Genomic DNA, 12,657 nt, shown 5'->3' on the forward strand with positions numbered 1-12,657 from the left:
CAAAGGACTAGTTTTCCAGTTTGTTGTAAACTCTGCCTCTTTGGACAACACAAGAGGCATTAACCCCTTACACACGCCGCTCAAACATAGACATTTCTCAGACCATGGTATCGATTCCAGGTATCGGGGGACTTTTAACGAGTACGAGTACTTTAGAAAATGTGGTATCGAGGCCGATACCAGTATCGGTATCGGTGCATCCCTAATAAAAACCAGTTCTTTCACTTTTATTGTTATATAAATATTATATATAAGTATTATTTTTCAGCCATGCATTACATAAATAACATCATATTACCCTCACTACGAGAACTGCCCAACATGTCCATTACTGTTTCCTGGATTTTTCCAGTGAAAGTGCAGTCAAAGATTTACTGCCACCCTGTGTACCAATGCAAAACTGCATCATTTGTGTAAGTAGGTGACCGTATGGTGATTTGATTTAAAAATGCTTCCATGTATACAGTGTGTATTTATTTAACTGCTTACATTTAAAAAAATACTTTTGTTTTAACCCTTTCTCTAATGTGCTTCCTTAATGTAAAGAATGCTTTTGTGTGGTATGTGTTAAAAGCAGTACTGTTGCAACCCCAAACTGTTCCCATGAAATTATCAGAGAGGAGTACAGCAGAGCCGGTCTTATCTTTGTGTTTATACGTGCTTGCTCACTGTCAGGCCAGTTTTTTGCAGGGTCCTTGAGATGAAGAATTTCAGAGACCACCAGTGAGCAGACCTCCATTTACTCACTTGGATCCATATACGTGCTGGGTCTTCTGCTTGTTATTTAGCTGGCTTTGAAATTCAACACAAGGTAAGTCTGTGAACACTACAATCATACTGCAGGTGGCTTAGACGACATCAAAACAGTTCAGATGTTACTTTTAAACTTAGCAGCTACAGAAGGTTTCATGGTGTTCCTGTTTACTATCTTGTATTGGCTTTGAAATGAAGGTGGACCGTGATACTGTGGGAAGGAGGCGGTTGTGGCGTTTAGTGTATTTGTTTTGTAAAAAGTGTTTTGTTTCCTTTGTTAATGTGACTAATATATGTTTGCAATTTGTCTCTTAACAACTATATTTACTTTTCAATTCACTGTGACGATGTCGTTTTTTATATATGAATTCATGTTTCACACATCATAAACAGACCATTTCCTTCAGATAATATAAAATGATTACTGTATTTAGGCACTTACTATACAATGGGTGCCAAAGTGTGATTGCAGTAATAATTATTACAACACTGTCCAATCAACAAGCCATTGAGATTTATGAGTGTTGGCGCATGCTTCTCCACAAACATCTGTAACTCTGATCGTACCCTGTGTGTTTCCAGTATGGTTGGAGAAAAGCTGGTGGCTTGCATGCTTGTTAACTGGTTAAGCCTGACACTGATTAGGTCAGTTTACGGTCAGCACATACCAGAAGAACCATGCTCTGTCCAAATCCTTGTTCCTGGACTTAAAGGTACTGCGCTCAATATAGTATTTTGCATTTCGTTTTTATTTAGTATTTGAACTAAATATTAATGTTTGATTCTTATATATTGTCTATAGTCTCTTCTGCTCTTCTTTTAAAAATAAAGGTACAGTACTGTGGAAAAGTCTTATGGGGCATACACACCAAACGCGAGTTCAAATATTTGCGCGAGTAGATTACATACAAAGTCAACGCAAGGATGCGATCAGACGCATCCTCGCGTGAGGCGATACGAATGACATGAATTGGCAGGCGCGACTGCCACGAAAAACACACTATTCGCCTCAACATGCCTTCGCGCAGGTGGAAAATATTCAACGCAAGTGAAAAATTTGCATGACACAAAGTTAAATGGCGCAAGTAAACTAGAGTGAGCAACACGATGCTACGCATTTGGTGTGTACATATCAGTACTGTGGGTTTACACCAGACGCGAGTTTAACGATTTGCGCAAGTAGATTACATACAAAGTCAACACAAGGACACGATTAGACACATCCTCGCATGGGGCGATGCGAATGACTCCATATGGGTTGCACGTTTGCAGCGAAAACACGCGCTATTCACCTCAAACGCGTCTTCACCAAAGTTGAAAATATTCAACTAGAGCCAAAAATTTGCATGACACAAAGTTAAATCCGGCAAGTAAACTAGAGTGAGCAACACGATGCTATGCATTTGGTGTGTACGTAGCACTACTGTGGGTTCACACCAGACACGAGTTCGACTTTTTGCGTGAGTAGATTACATACAAAGTCAATGCAAAGACGCAATTAGACGCATCCTCGTTTGGGGCGATGCGATAGATGTGAAATGGGGGACGTGAGTTCAATGTTTTGCGCGAGTAGATTACATACAAAGTCAATGCAAAGTCGCGATCAGACGTGTCCTCGTGCGGGGCGATGCGTAGGATGCAAATTTTTGCGGCGCGATTGCCGCGAAAACGCACGCTTTTCACCTCAAACACGCCTTCGCGCAAGTTGAAAATGTTCAACTCAAGCGTAAATTTGCATGACGCAAAGTTAAATCCCGCGAGTAATCTAGAGCGAGCAACGCGATGCCCCACGTTTGGTGTGTACGTAGCATTATGGGGCATACACACCAAATGCGAGTTTAAAGATTTGCGCGAGTAGATTACATACAAAGTCAATGCAAAGACGCGATCAGACACATACTTGCGTGGGGCGATGCAAATGACTTGAATTGGGGGGCGCGATTGCCACGAAGAAATACACTATTCGCCTCAAATGCGCCTTCGTGCAAGTTAAAAATATTCAACGCAAGCAAAAAATTTGCATGACACAAAGTTAAATCCCGCAAGTAAACTAGAGTGAGCAACACGATGCTATGCGTTTGGTGTGTACGTATCACTACTGTGGGTTTACACCAGACGCGAGTTCGACTTTTTGCGTGAGTAGATTACATACAAAGTCAATGCAAAGACGCAATCAGACGCATCCTCGTTTGGGGCGATGCGATAGATGTGAAATGGGGGACGTGAGTTCAATGTTTTGCGCGAGTAGATTACATACAAAGTCAATGCAAAGTCGCGATCAGACGTGTCCTCGTGCGGGGCGATGCGTAGGATTTGAATTTTTGCGGCGCGATTGCCGCGAAAACGCGCGCTTTTCACCTCAAACACGCCTTCGCGCAAGTTGAAAATGTTCAACTCAAGCGTAAATTTGCATGACACAAAGTTAAATCCCGCGAATAATCTAGAGCGAGCAACGCGATGCCCCACGTTTGGTGTGTACGTAGCATTATGGGGCATACACACCAAATGCGAGTTTAAAGATTTGCGCGAGTAGATTACATACAAAGTCAATGCAAAGACGCGATCAGACACATCCTTGCGTGGGGCGATGCAAATGACTTGAATTGGGGGGCGCGATTGCCACGAAGAAATACACTATTCGCCTCAAATGCGCCTTCGTGCAAGTTAAAAATATTCAACGCAAGCAAAAAATTTGCATGACACAAAGTTAAATGGAGCAAGTAAACTAGAGTGAGCAACACATTGCTACGCATTTGGTGTGTACATAGCAGTACTGTGGGTTTACACCAGACGCGAATTCAACGATTTGCGCAAGTAGATTACATACAAAGTCAACACAAGGACGCGATCAGCCACATCCTCGCATGGGGCGATGCGAATGACTCGATATGGGTTGCACGTTTGCAGCGAAAACACGTGCTATTCACCTCAAACGCGTTTTCACCAAAGTTGAAAATATTCAACTAGAGCGAAAAATTTGCATGACACAAAGTTAAATCCCGCAAGTAAACTAGAGTGAGCAACATGATGCTATGCATTTGGTGTGTACGTATCACTACTGTGGGTTTACACCAGACGCGAGTTCGACTTTTTGCGTGAGTAGATTACATACAAAGTCAATGCAAAGACGCAATCAGACGCATCCTCGTTTGGGGCGATGCGATAGATGTGAAATGGGGTACGCGATTGCCATGAAGAAACACACTATTCGCCTCAAATTCGCCTTCGCGCAAGTTAAAAATATTCAACGCAAGCAAAAAATTAGCATGACACAAAGTTAAATGCCGCAAGTAAACTAGAGTGAGCAACATGATGCTACGCATTTGGTGTGTACATAGCACTACTGTGGGTTTACACCAGACACGAGTTCAACGATTTGCGCGAGTAGATTACATACAAAGTCAACAAAAGGACGCGATCAGACGCATCCTCGCATGGGCCGATGCGAATGACTCGATATGGGTTGCGCGTTTGCAGCGAAAACACGCGCTATTCACCTCAAACGCTTTTTCACCAAAGTTGAAAATATTCAACTAGAGCGAAAAATTTGCATGACACAAAGTTAAATGCAGCAAGTAAACTAGAGTGAGCAACACAATGCTATGCGTTTGGTGTGTACGTAGCACTACTGTGGGTTCACACCAGACGTGAGTTCAATGTTTTGCGCGAGTAGATTACATACAAAGTCAATGCAAAGTCGTGATCAGACGTGTCCTCGTGCGGGGCGATGCGTAGGATGCAAATTTTTGCGGCGCGATTGCCGCGAAAATGCGCGCTTTTCACTTCAAACACGCCTTCACGCAAGTTGAAAATGTTCAACTCAAGCGTAAATTTGCATGACACAAAGTTAAATCCCGCGAGTAATCTAGAGCGAGCAACGCGATTCCCCACGTTTGGTGTGTACGTAGCATTACGGGGCATACACACCAAATGCGAGTTTAAAGATTTGCGCGAGTAGATTACATACAAAGTCAATGCAAAGACGCGATCAGACACATCCTTGCCTGGGGCGATGCAAATGACTTGAATTGGGGGGGGGCACGATTGCCACAAAAAAACGCCCTATCACCTCAAATGCGCCTTCGCGCAAGTTGAAAATATTCAACTAGAGCGAAAAATTTGCATGACACAAAGTTAAATCCCGCGAGTAATCTAGAGCGAGTCATGCGATGCCCCGCGTTTGGTGTGTACGTAGCATTAGGCCACCACCACCAGACTTGTTGTTTTAGAAGTATTAATGCATATCCATATTTATTTTTCAATCTATTTTAGATACAAACAGAAAATACAGGAAATATGTAAAAAAAAATGTACATATCCAGGACTAAATGTCTTCTTTAGGCATCGTCTGTGTTTAGTTTGAGCAGAATGAAGTAAAAAGACTAAATTCTTTAAAATGAGAAATTAGGATTTAATTTTATTTAGGTTGAAGAGATCCTGCAGTTTCCTGCTATTGCTCAAGTGGAAGGGGAGTTTACCCTAAAAACTTGACACATTACATTTTTATACAGTTTTAATACTATATACACATTTCCTGTATTTTCTGGATTTATTCTATTAAAGAGACTGAGAAACAAGTATATATGATCACTATAACATTGCAAAAACAACAAATCTAATTGTGGCATGGTGGCCTAAGACTTTTGCACAGTACTGTACATCATAATGGCATATAGAATAACCATCATTCCTTTTTTGTTTCACAAAAGGCTTTTTGTAGTGATAAAGGTTCTTTGGATTATACAAAGTTATGAAAGAAATGGTTCCTTTGACAGAGTTGTTATTCAAGGACCAAATTAGTTTTTTTCTATGGGAATGCTGTGAAGAAAGCACCTTTATTTTTAAAAATGTAGTGTATGACTGAACTGAATGACAGTTGTTTTGTAATTATAAAGGTGAAGCTGGAGAAAAGGGGGATAAAGGAGCACCTGGGAGACCTGGGAGAGTAGGGCCACCTGGAGAGACAGGTAACACTAAACCCTGTTGTATAAGCTTAATTTACCCCATCACAGCACTTTGAATTACTGTGCACTTACTGTAGATGATGAAATGAACTGCGCAATGACGTAATGCATCTAGTTTTGTGGTGAACTTGATACCTCAAGTCACAAACAATATTAAAATACATGCACTGTTTAACTACAACAGTCTATCTCAAAATATACTAATGCGGTACAGTGGATACAAGTTAGCCCTATTATTTTACTTGATTTATTATTTGATGTTAAAAGGTTAAATATTATAAAAAAACTGTCTGTGTGGATTTTGTATTTTTTTCCTGTGTTGCTCCTTACAGTCCAAAGACATTATGATCAGGTTGAATTAAAGACTAGATACTCTTGTAGGTGTAAGTGAGCGTGTCTCTTTATGTGTGTTACACTGGCTGTCTAGTGTGATTCCCTGCGTTGTCTTTTTTCCAGAGAACATACTGTATGTGGGCTAAGTGGTACAGAGATGAATAGGTTTTGCAAAAGAACTAGAGTTGCTTTAAAAGAAAATTTGAAACCACTGTGTAGCAACCAAAGATTTCTCGTAAAATAGCAGACAATGCGCAGTCTGAGCTGTCGAATTTATCTTATCTTATTTTTAGAATGATTGAGGTCATCTTATACTAGGGGTTTCAAACTGGGGTCCTGGGACCCCCACACTATCAGATAAAAGGTAAGTTGTCACTGGGGTGGTACATTTTAAAAGTACATTTTGTACCTAAAAAGTGCATATTGGTACCTCAAAGCTACAAATTGGCTCCTCAAAGGTACATACTGTATCTGTGCCAAAATGGTACATTTAAGGATATTTTTTAAAGGTACCATCTCAGTGACAACTTTTGTACCATGTTTTATTGAGAATACAGGGGGCCTAGGAGGTTGTAAGGGAAAAAATTGAATAGAAAAAAAGGATGCAGAAAAGTTGTGCAGTTTATGTAGTATGTGTATTTATTTATATGTGTATATTTCTTATACATACTGTACATTCCAGAATCTTTTATATTTGCTTTGTATCTCTTACAGTCCCCTTTATCTCACTCATTGGGGTTTATAAGGCAGTATTCCTGAGTATTCCATAGGTTGCTATGAAACAAGATTTGGCATCATAAAGTTTGAACATTTTAGATATGTTATAACTTTGTTGTTATTGGTACTTTTTTTATAAGTCATATATAAAAATAAAAAAAAACGTGCATTTTCAAAAAAAGATGCAGACATCTTGTATCAACCAAATCTTGATGCAGACAAATATGAAAACTCATATTTTCTTTTTTAATATTATAAAACAATTGCAGTTTAACATTGCAAGAGCCAAATGTTAATAGTTCAACCATGAATATTGCACAAAAAGTGCAAGTGTAAATAATTAACACATGTATTTTGTATAGCAGAATTGTAATGCAGAGCTCGTAAAGGAACAGTATGTAGGATTGTGGCCAAAACTGGTATTGCAAAAACAAAACTTGTGGCTAAAACTGGTACTGCAATCACCCAACTGGTTGCCAATACACAACATGACAACATAAACATCAGTTGAGGGCTGCAACTCCACTTTTTAAATGACAATATCCTGGCCAGACCACTGTTGTCAGTGATATAAGTATTTGAAAGGTGACATAGAATGATTGAACGGGGTATTTATCCTTGTTCTGTGATGCGACATGTAGACAAAAATGTTTTTGTTTGGGTCTGTAATGCCTTAGAAGCTTCCTAAAAACCTCTCTCAGATAGCTCTATTAGGGGCTGGACACACCAAAACTTTTAAACGCGGCTGAAAACGCCTGGACGACGCCGAATGCCAGCTGTTTCTTCAGCTGAGTGCCAGCTTTCTTCAGCTGAGCCCTTTGGGAGCTGTGATACTTCAGCTGCGAGCCGGTTGGTTGCTGTGGTAATGTCCCGCCCCTCCTCCATTGTGATTGGGCGGCCGTGTGAGAACTGACATTGACGAGCGGAGCTTTTCTCCCAAAGTTGAATCTCTTTCAACTCTCTACGCTCAGCGCCGAGCGCGGAAAAACCGCAGAGCGCCGGTTTTCAGCGCGGAAAAAAAACGCTAGCTGCTGGCTTATTTGAAAGACGCCGAGCTTCCATTTTTCTAAACAATTGAAAACATGCGCCGGCCGCGGGCATAAAAGTTTTGGTGTACACAACCCCTTAGGGTGGGGGATTTTAAACAAGTGGTTTTGCACCTATTTGTCTCCCCCTACTGGCTTAACTTGCAATCTCATTACTGATTGGCTGACTTTGCTGCCACTCTAAAAATGTAGCCAATTATTTTAAAGTGGATGGGGCAGTGAGATGCCTGTGATGTCATAAGCATCAGTTTTTCAGATTGGGCCGTTTTCTGGCTGACATTTCTAAAAGAGGAATTTCTATGAGACTGAGATGTTTAGCATGTTTAGCACTTTTTGTATGTTTGTGAATGCGGGTAGACTACAATTATTCAACAAAGACAAGGTAAAAATGGTTTTTCATTCTCTGTCCCTTTTGAAATGAAAATGATTTCTTAATGTCTAGTGACATATCAGAGCCATTTTATGATTAATTGATATAAATTTCTTACATACTGTTCCTTTAAACTTATTTTGTATATAACTGTTTAACTTTCATAATATTTTAAAGATATGTAGACTAAACCGCTTTTCCATTGTACACTACATTCGGATGCGACTGTCAGAGTTTGCCCCCTAGTGGCAGTCATAATGAAATTTTATTTTAATCGTAAATCCGTGTCAACATGTGAGCTAATTTCAGCGTAAGAGCCTTTAATATACAAATCTATTTATACTTAATAATTTACATATTAGTAATCAGTCATTTTTAAAGGAAACGTAAAGTTAAACAAAAAAAAAAAGATTAATAATTTTGATTGGAACACTGACATACATCACTTCCGGTCGGCGTGTCGTAGTGTAGTCGCACAAGTAAATTTTTTTAATGCATCCAAAGCTCAAATTGCATCTGATAATTATGCACCTGCAGATGGTTGGAACCCAACGCAGCCCCTTTCCGACTCTCCTTCCAGTTTTTTGGCCGTCATTTGTACAGTGGAAAGGTAAAAGTAACCAGGCTAATTTTAAATGGGACAAAGATGACCGGCAGGCCGGATAAATATGATTGGAGGGGCGCAATTGGCCCGCATGCCGCCCCTGCAGACGTGACTAATGAAGGCTTGCATTTTTATATGAAGGATACTGACTAATAAAAGCGTAAAATTCTATTTTTTGTATATTATTTATGCCAATTACACATAATAAGTTTTGGTTTAGGTCCTCCCGGACTCAAAGGTCAAAAAGGTAGCATGGGACGTTATGGGAAGATGGGTCCCTCTGGATTCAAAGGTAACTTTTAAATTATACTGCATTTCTGAAAGCAATTAAACTGTTTAACAACATAGTGGCCTTATGTCCCACATGGGACGAAGAGGATCAAGTAAGTATGTAGTCTAACAGCTTAATACAATGCGATGTTTTTTTCAATTTTAGGATTAAAAGGCGATATAGGAGATCCAGGACCAAATGGGCCAAATGGGGAGCCAGGTATAGACTTTGCTGAAATAGATTTCGGTTCAAACACATTATTGGATGATTGGATTGAACTCATTAGGTTTTGGTTTCATGCTTGGACTGCTCGTATGAATAGTCTCATATTTAATTCTCTCACCAGGCGTCCCCTGCGAGTGTGCACCTTTACGGAAAATGATTGGTGAAATAGACATTCAAGTGGCACAATTAACCAATGAGCTGAAGTTCATTAAAAATGGTATGTCCTGAAAATAAATGATGGCACATGAAAGAATGAGCCATTTGCACTCTCTACTGCTGTTCGTGAGGATATTAAAGTAATGTATTTGATCCACGAGGACAGTCCTGATTCGTACCTGTCAAGTTAATTCATACAGTTGTTCTTATTATGCGCAGGCTGAATGCATGTAGACAAAAGGTTTTAGCAATTAGCCAGAAACTCTTTTGTGTAACTGTCAGAATGCACTTGTGTGAACGCTGGGTGCTGCGGTGTGATTATAGAAATTCAGATCCTCATTTTTCAGCACTGCCCTCCCCCGCAGCTGTCGCTGGCGTCAAAGAAACAGACAGCAAGGTCTATCTGCTGGTGAAGGAAGACAAACGCTACAGGGAGGCCGAGTTGCTTTGTCAGGGGCGTGGCGGACACCTGGCCATGCCCAAGGATGCGGCTTCCAACAGGGCCATTGCCGGTTACATCACCGAAGCTGGCCTTAACAGAGCGTACATCGGCATTAATGACCTGGAGCGAGAAGGCCACTTCGTATACGTGGAGCAGTCACCCATGACCACTTTCAGCAGGTGGAGGGAGGGGGAGCCAAACAACGCTTATGATGACGAGGACTGCGTTGAGATGGTTTCAACAGGAGAGTGGATTGACGTAGCTTGTCACCTCACCATGTACTTTGTTTGTGAGTTCGACAAGGACACTTTATGAGGTGGTGGACACTGTGGTTTATAAAGCCAAAGAATCAAAGGGATAGGTCACCTTAAAAATTATATGTTATATGTGTTTAAAACAACACAAGGGGGAGTAAATGATGACAAAATGTTCATTTTTGGGTAATCAAACTCTTTAAAGGGATAGTTCGGCCAACAATGATATTAAACCCGTGATTTACTCACCCCCAAGCTGTCCGAGTTGCATATGTCCATCGTTTTTCAGACAAACACATTTTCGGGTATTTTAGAAAATGTTTTAGATCTTTCAGTTGATTAAATGTAATGTTACGGGGTCCACCCATAGTCCACGACCTTCAAGTCCAAAAAAAGTGCGTCCATCCTTCACAAATTAAATCCGAACGGCTCCAGGATGATAAACAAAGGTCTTCTGAGGGTAATCCGAGCGGTGTTGTTGTAGAAATATCCATATTTAAAACTTTATTAACAAAAATAAATACCTTCCGGTAGCGCCACCATCTTAGTCGCGTCCGCATTCAGGATGAGGCTTACGCAGCCTACGGAGGCTACTCTGCTGCTGCTCTGTGCCCCCGCCCTCCGAATTTGTCATACGTCACTAAGAAAAGTGCGTACACTACGCTAATACTCTCTCCTGAATACCCTCAGAAGACCTTTGTTTATCATCCTGGAGCCGTTTGGATTTATTTTGTGAAGGATGGACGCACTTTTTTTGGACTTGAAGGTCGTGGACTATGGGTGGACCCCGTAACATTAGATTTAATCAACTGAAAGATCTAAAACATTTTCTAAAATACCTGAAAATGTGTTTGTCTGAAAAACGATGGACATATGCAACTCGGACAGCTTGGGGGTGAGTAAATCATGGGTTAAATATCATTTTTGGCTGAACTATCCCTTTAAAGAGATAACTGAAAGCTGGGTTATACATGAAAACATTCATTTAAACTTTATTGTAAACAAGAAGTTATTCTTGCATAATTCCTATTACACAATTTTTATGGAGACTACATCTATTTTAAATATACTTTTGTCTCTATGCAGCACGCACGCACGCACACACACACACACACGATTTTTTTGTTGTTGTTGAAAAAGATGAACTATTCATTAACTATTACAATGCACAGATTAAATTATGTTAGTTACTCCTTAAAGGAAAACACCATCATTTTTTAATATATTACTATATTTTTACCTAAACTGTTTAGATGATTTAATACATACCTATCTTTTTTTAGTGCATGCACTTAATATTTGTAAAATCATGGTGATTTTAATATTGGGCGCAGTAATATTGACGGAAGTTTGAGCGAGAGAGGGAGTAGCCAGGAGTGATAATGTTACTGCATGCCGAGGTCAAAGTGCTGCAAACAAAGTGCTCATCCGCCATACAATAAAGTTCTCATTTTTATCAGCTTTAAAAACATTTTATTTTGTGCCACCATACTTACTCATGTAACTACTTATGTAACAGTCTTTAAATAGGGAAAACATGGAAGTGTTTAATGGCTTCTAAATTCATCCCTGTTTGGATCCTAAGGAATTAATGGGGCTATGCTAAATGCTAACACATTCATGATGCGTTGTACAAAGATTAAGTGCTTGCATAGACAAATGAATACATATCTATCTTTTATCAAAGTTGAGGTAAAAATAGTAAAATATTGAAAAAGAAATGTGGTGTTTTCCTTTAATTAATCATACAGATTGATCAACATCTACGAAGACTTTATTTTTTTACAGTTCTGATTCTTCTAATTCTATAAAATAATATTGAACATTGTAAGTTATTTTTAAAAGTATTCAGGATTCAGTACAATTCATATGTATATTCATTATTTGTTTAAAAAATAAATAAAAAATAATCATGTTTGTACATCATGAAGCAAGTGATTTTCTAAAGCAGCCTACTAAATGTGAAATGAATCATCACATAATATTATCATGTGAAATGAATTTAAATTGTACATTGGCTCCCTCTAGTGACCACGGCTGGCTCTACATCTGTAGGGTATGTGGAGTTCTTTGCTCTTCTGCAATGTCAAACCGTTCTGGATTTGACTACACATGGAGAATAATAAAACACCAGGCACAAATCTAATTAATTTGTGACGAACTGATAATCTGTACGCGTACACATGTATTCATAAATCTTTAACGACAAAAGGTGGGTTGAATTTCATTAAAGGCCTGAATTTTCAAACATCAACCTTGTGTAGCCCATTAGACCAGATGACAGATAATGTGATCTGCTAAATGTTATTATAAGTGGCCACAAACGTTCACATTTGCAAATTGAACAGTAGCCTAAACAAAACAATTAGCCTACTGGAAAAATAGGTTATTAGGTTTGGGCACTGTACATGAAACTGATATTTTTGAAAAACATGAATACAATACCACATGAGTAAGTAATAGGCTACACTGATTAAAATTTAATCGATTAGCGTGTCTAACCTAAATAGGAGCTTGTGACG

General features: G+C 39.4%; 1 protein-coding gene across 3 annotated transcripts; it reads left to right on the forward strand.

The window, feature by feature from the left end:
• The first annotated feature begins 667 nt into the window (after window positions 1-667).
• Window positions 668-10,372, forward strand: colec11 (collectin sub-family member 11). Of its 3 annotated transcripts, none has more exons than XM_065288809.2 (7): window positions 668-811; window positions 1,336-1,466; window positions 5,649-5,720; window positions 9,008-9,079; window positions 9,224-9,277; window positions 9,405-9,500; window positions 9,772-10,372. In XM_065288809.2, the coding sequence occupies exons 2-7, from the start codon at window positions 1,337-1,339 to the stop codon at window positions 10,194-10,196; spliced, it is 849 nt and encodes a 282-aa protein (XP_065144881.2). In that variant the 5' UTR covers window positions 668-811; window position 1,336; the 3' UTR covers window positions 10,197-10,372. The 3 variants fall into 3 exon arrangements, with proteins under 3 accessions (XP_065144881.2, XP_065144883.2, XP_065144884.2); XM_065288811.2 differs by having other exon boundaries at window positions 9,787-10,372; XM_065288812.2 differs by having other exon boundaries at window positions 9,805-10,372.
• The last annotated feature ends 2,285 nt before the right edge of the window (window positions 10,373-12,657 follow it).

This window comes from Paramisgurnus dabryanus, chromosome 17 (assembly GCF_030506205.2).
Source record: "Paramisgurnus dabryanus chromosome 17, PD_genome_1.1, whole genome shotgun sequence".
Lineage (NCBI taxonomy): Eukaryota > Metazoa > Chordata > Actinopteri > Cypriniformes > Cobitidae > Paramisgurnus > Paramisgurnus dabryanus.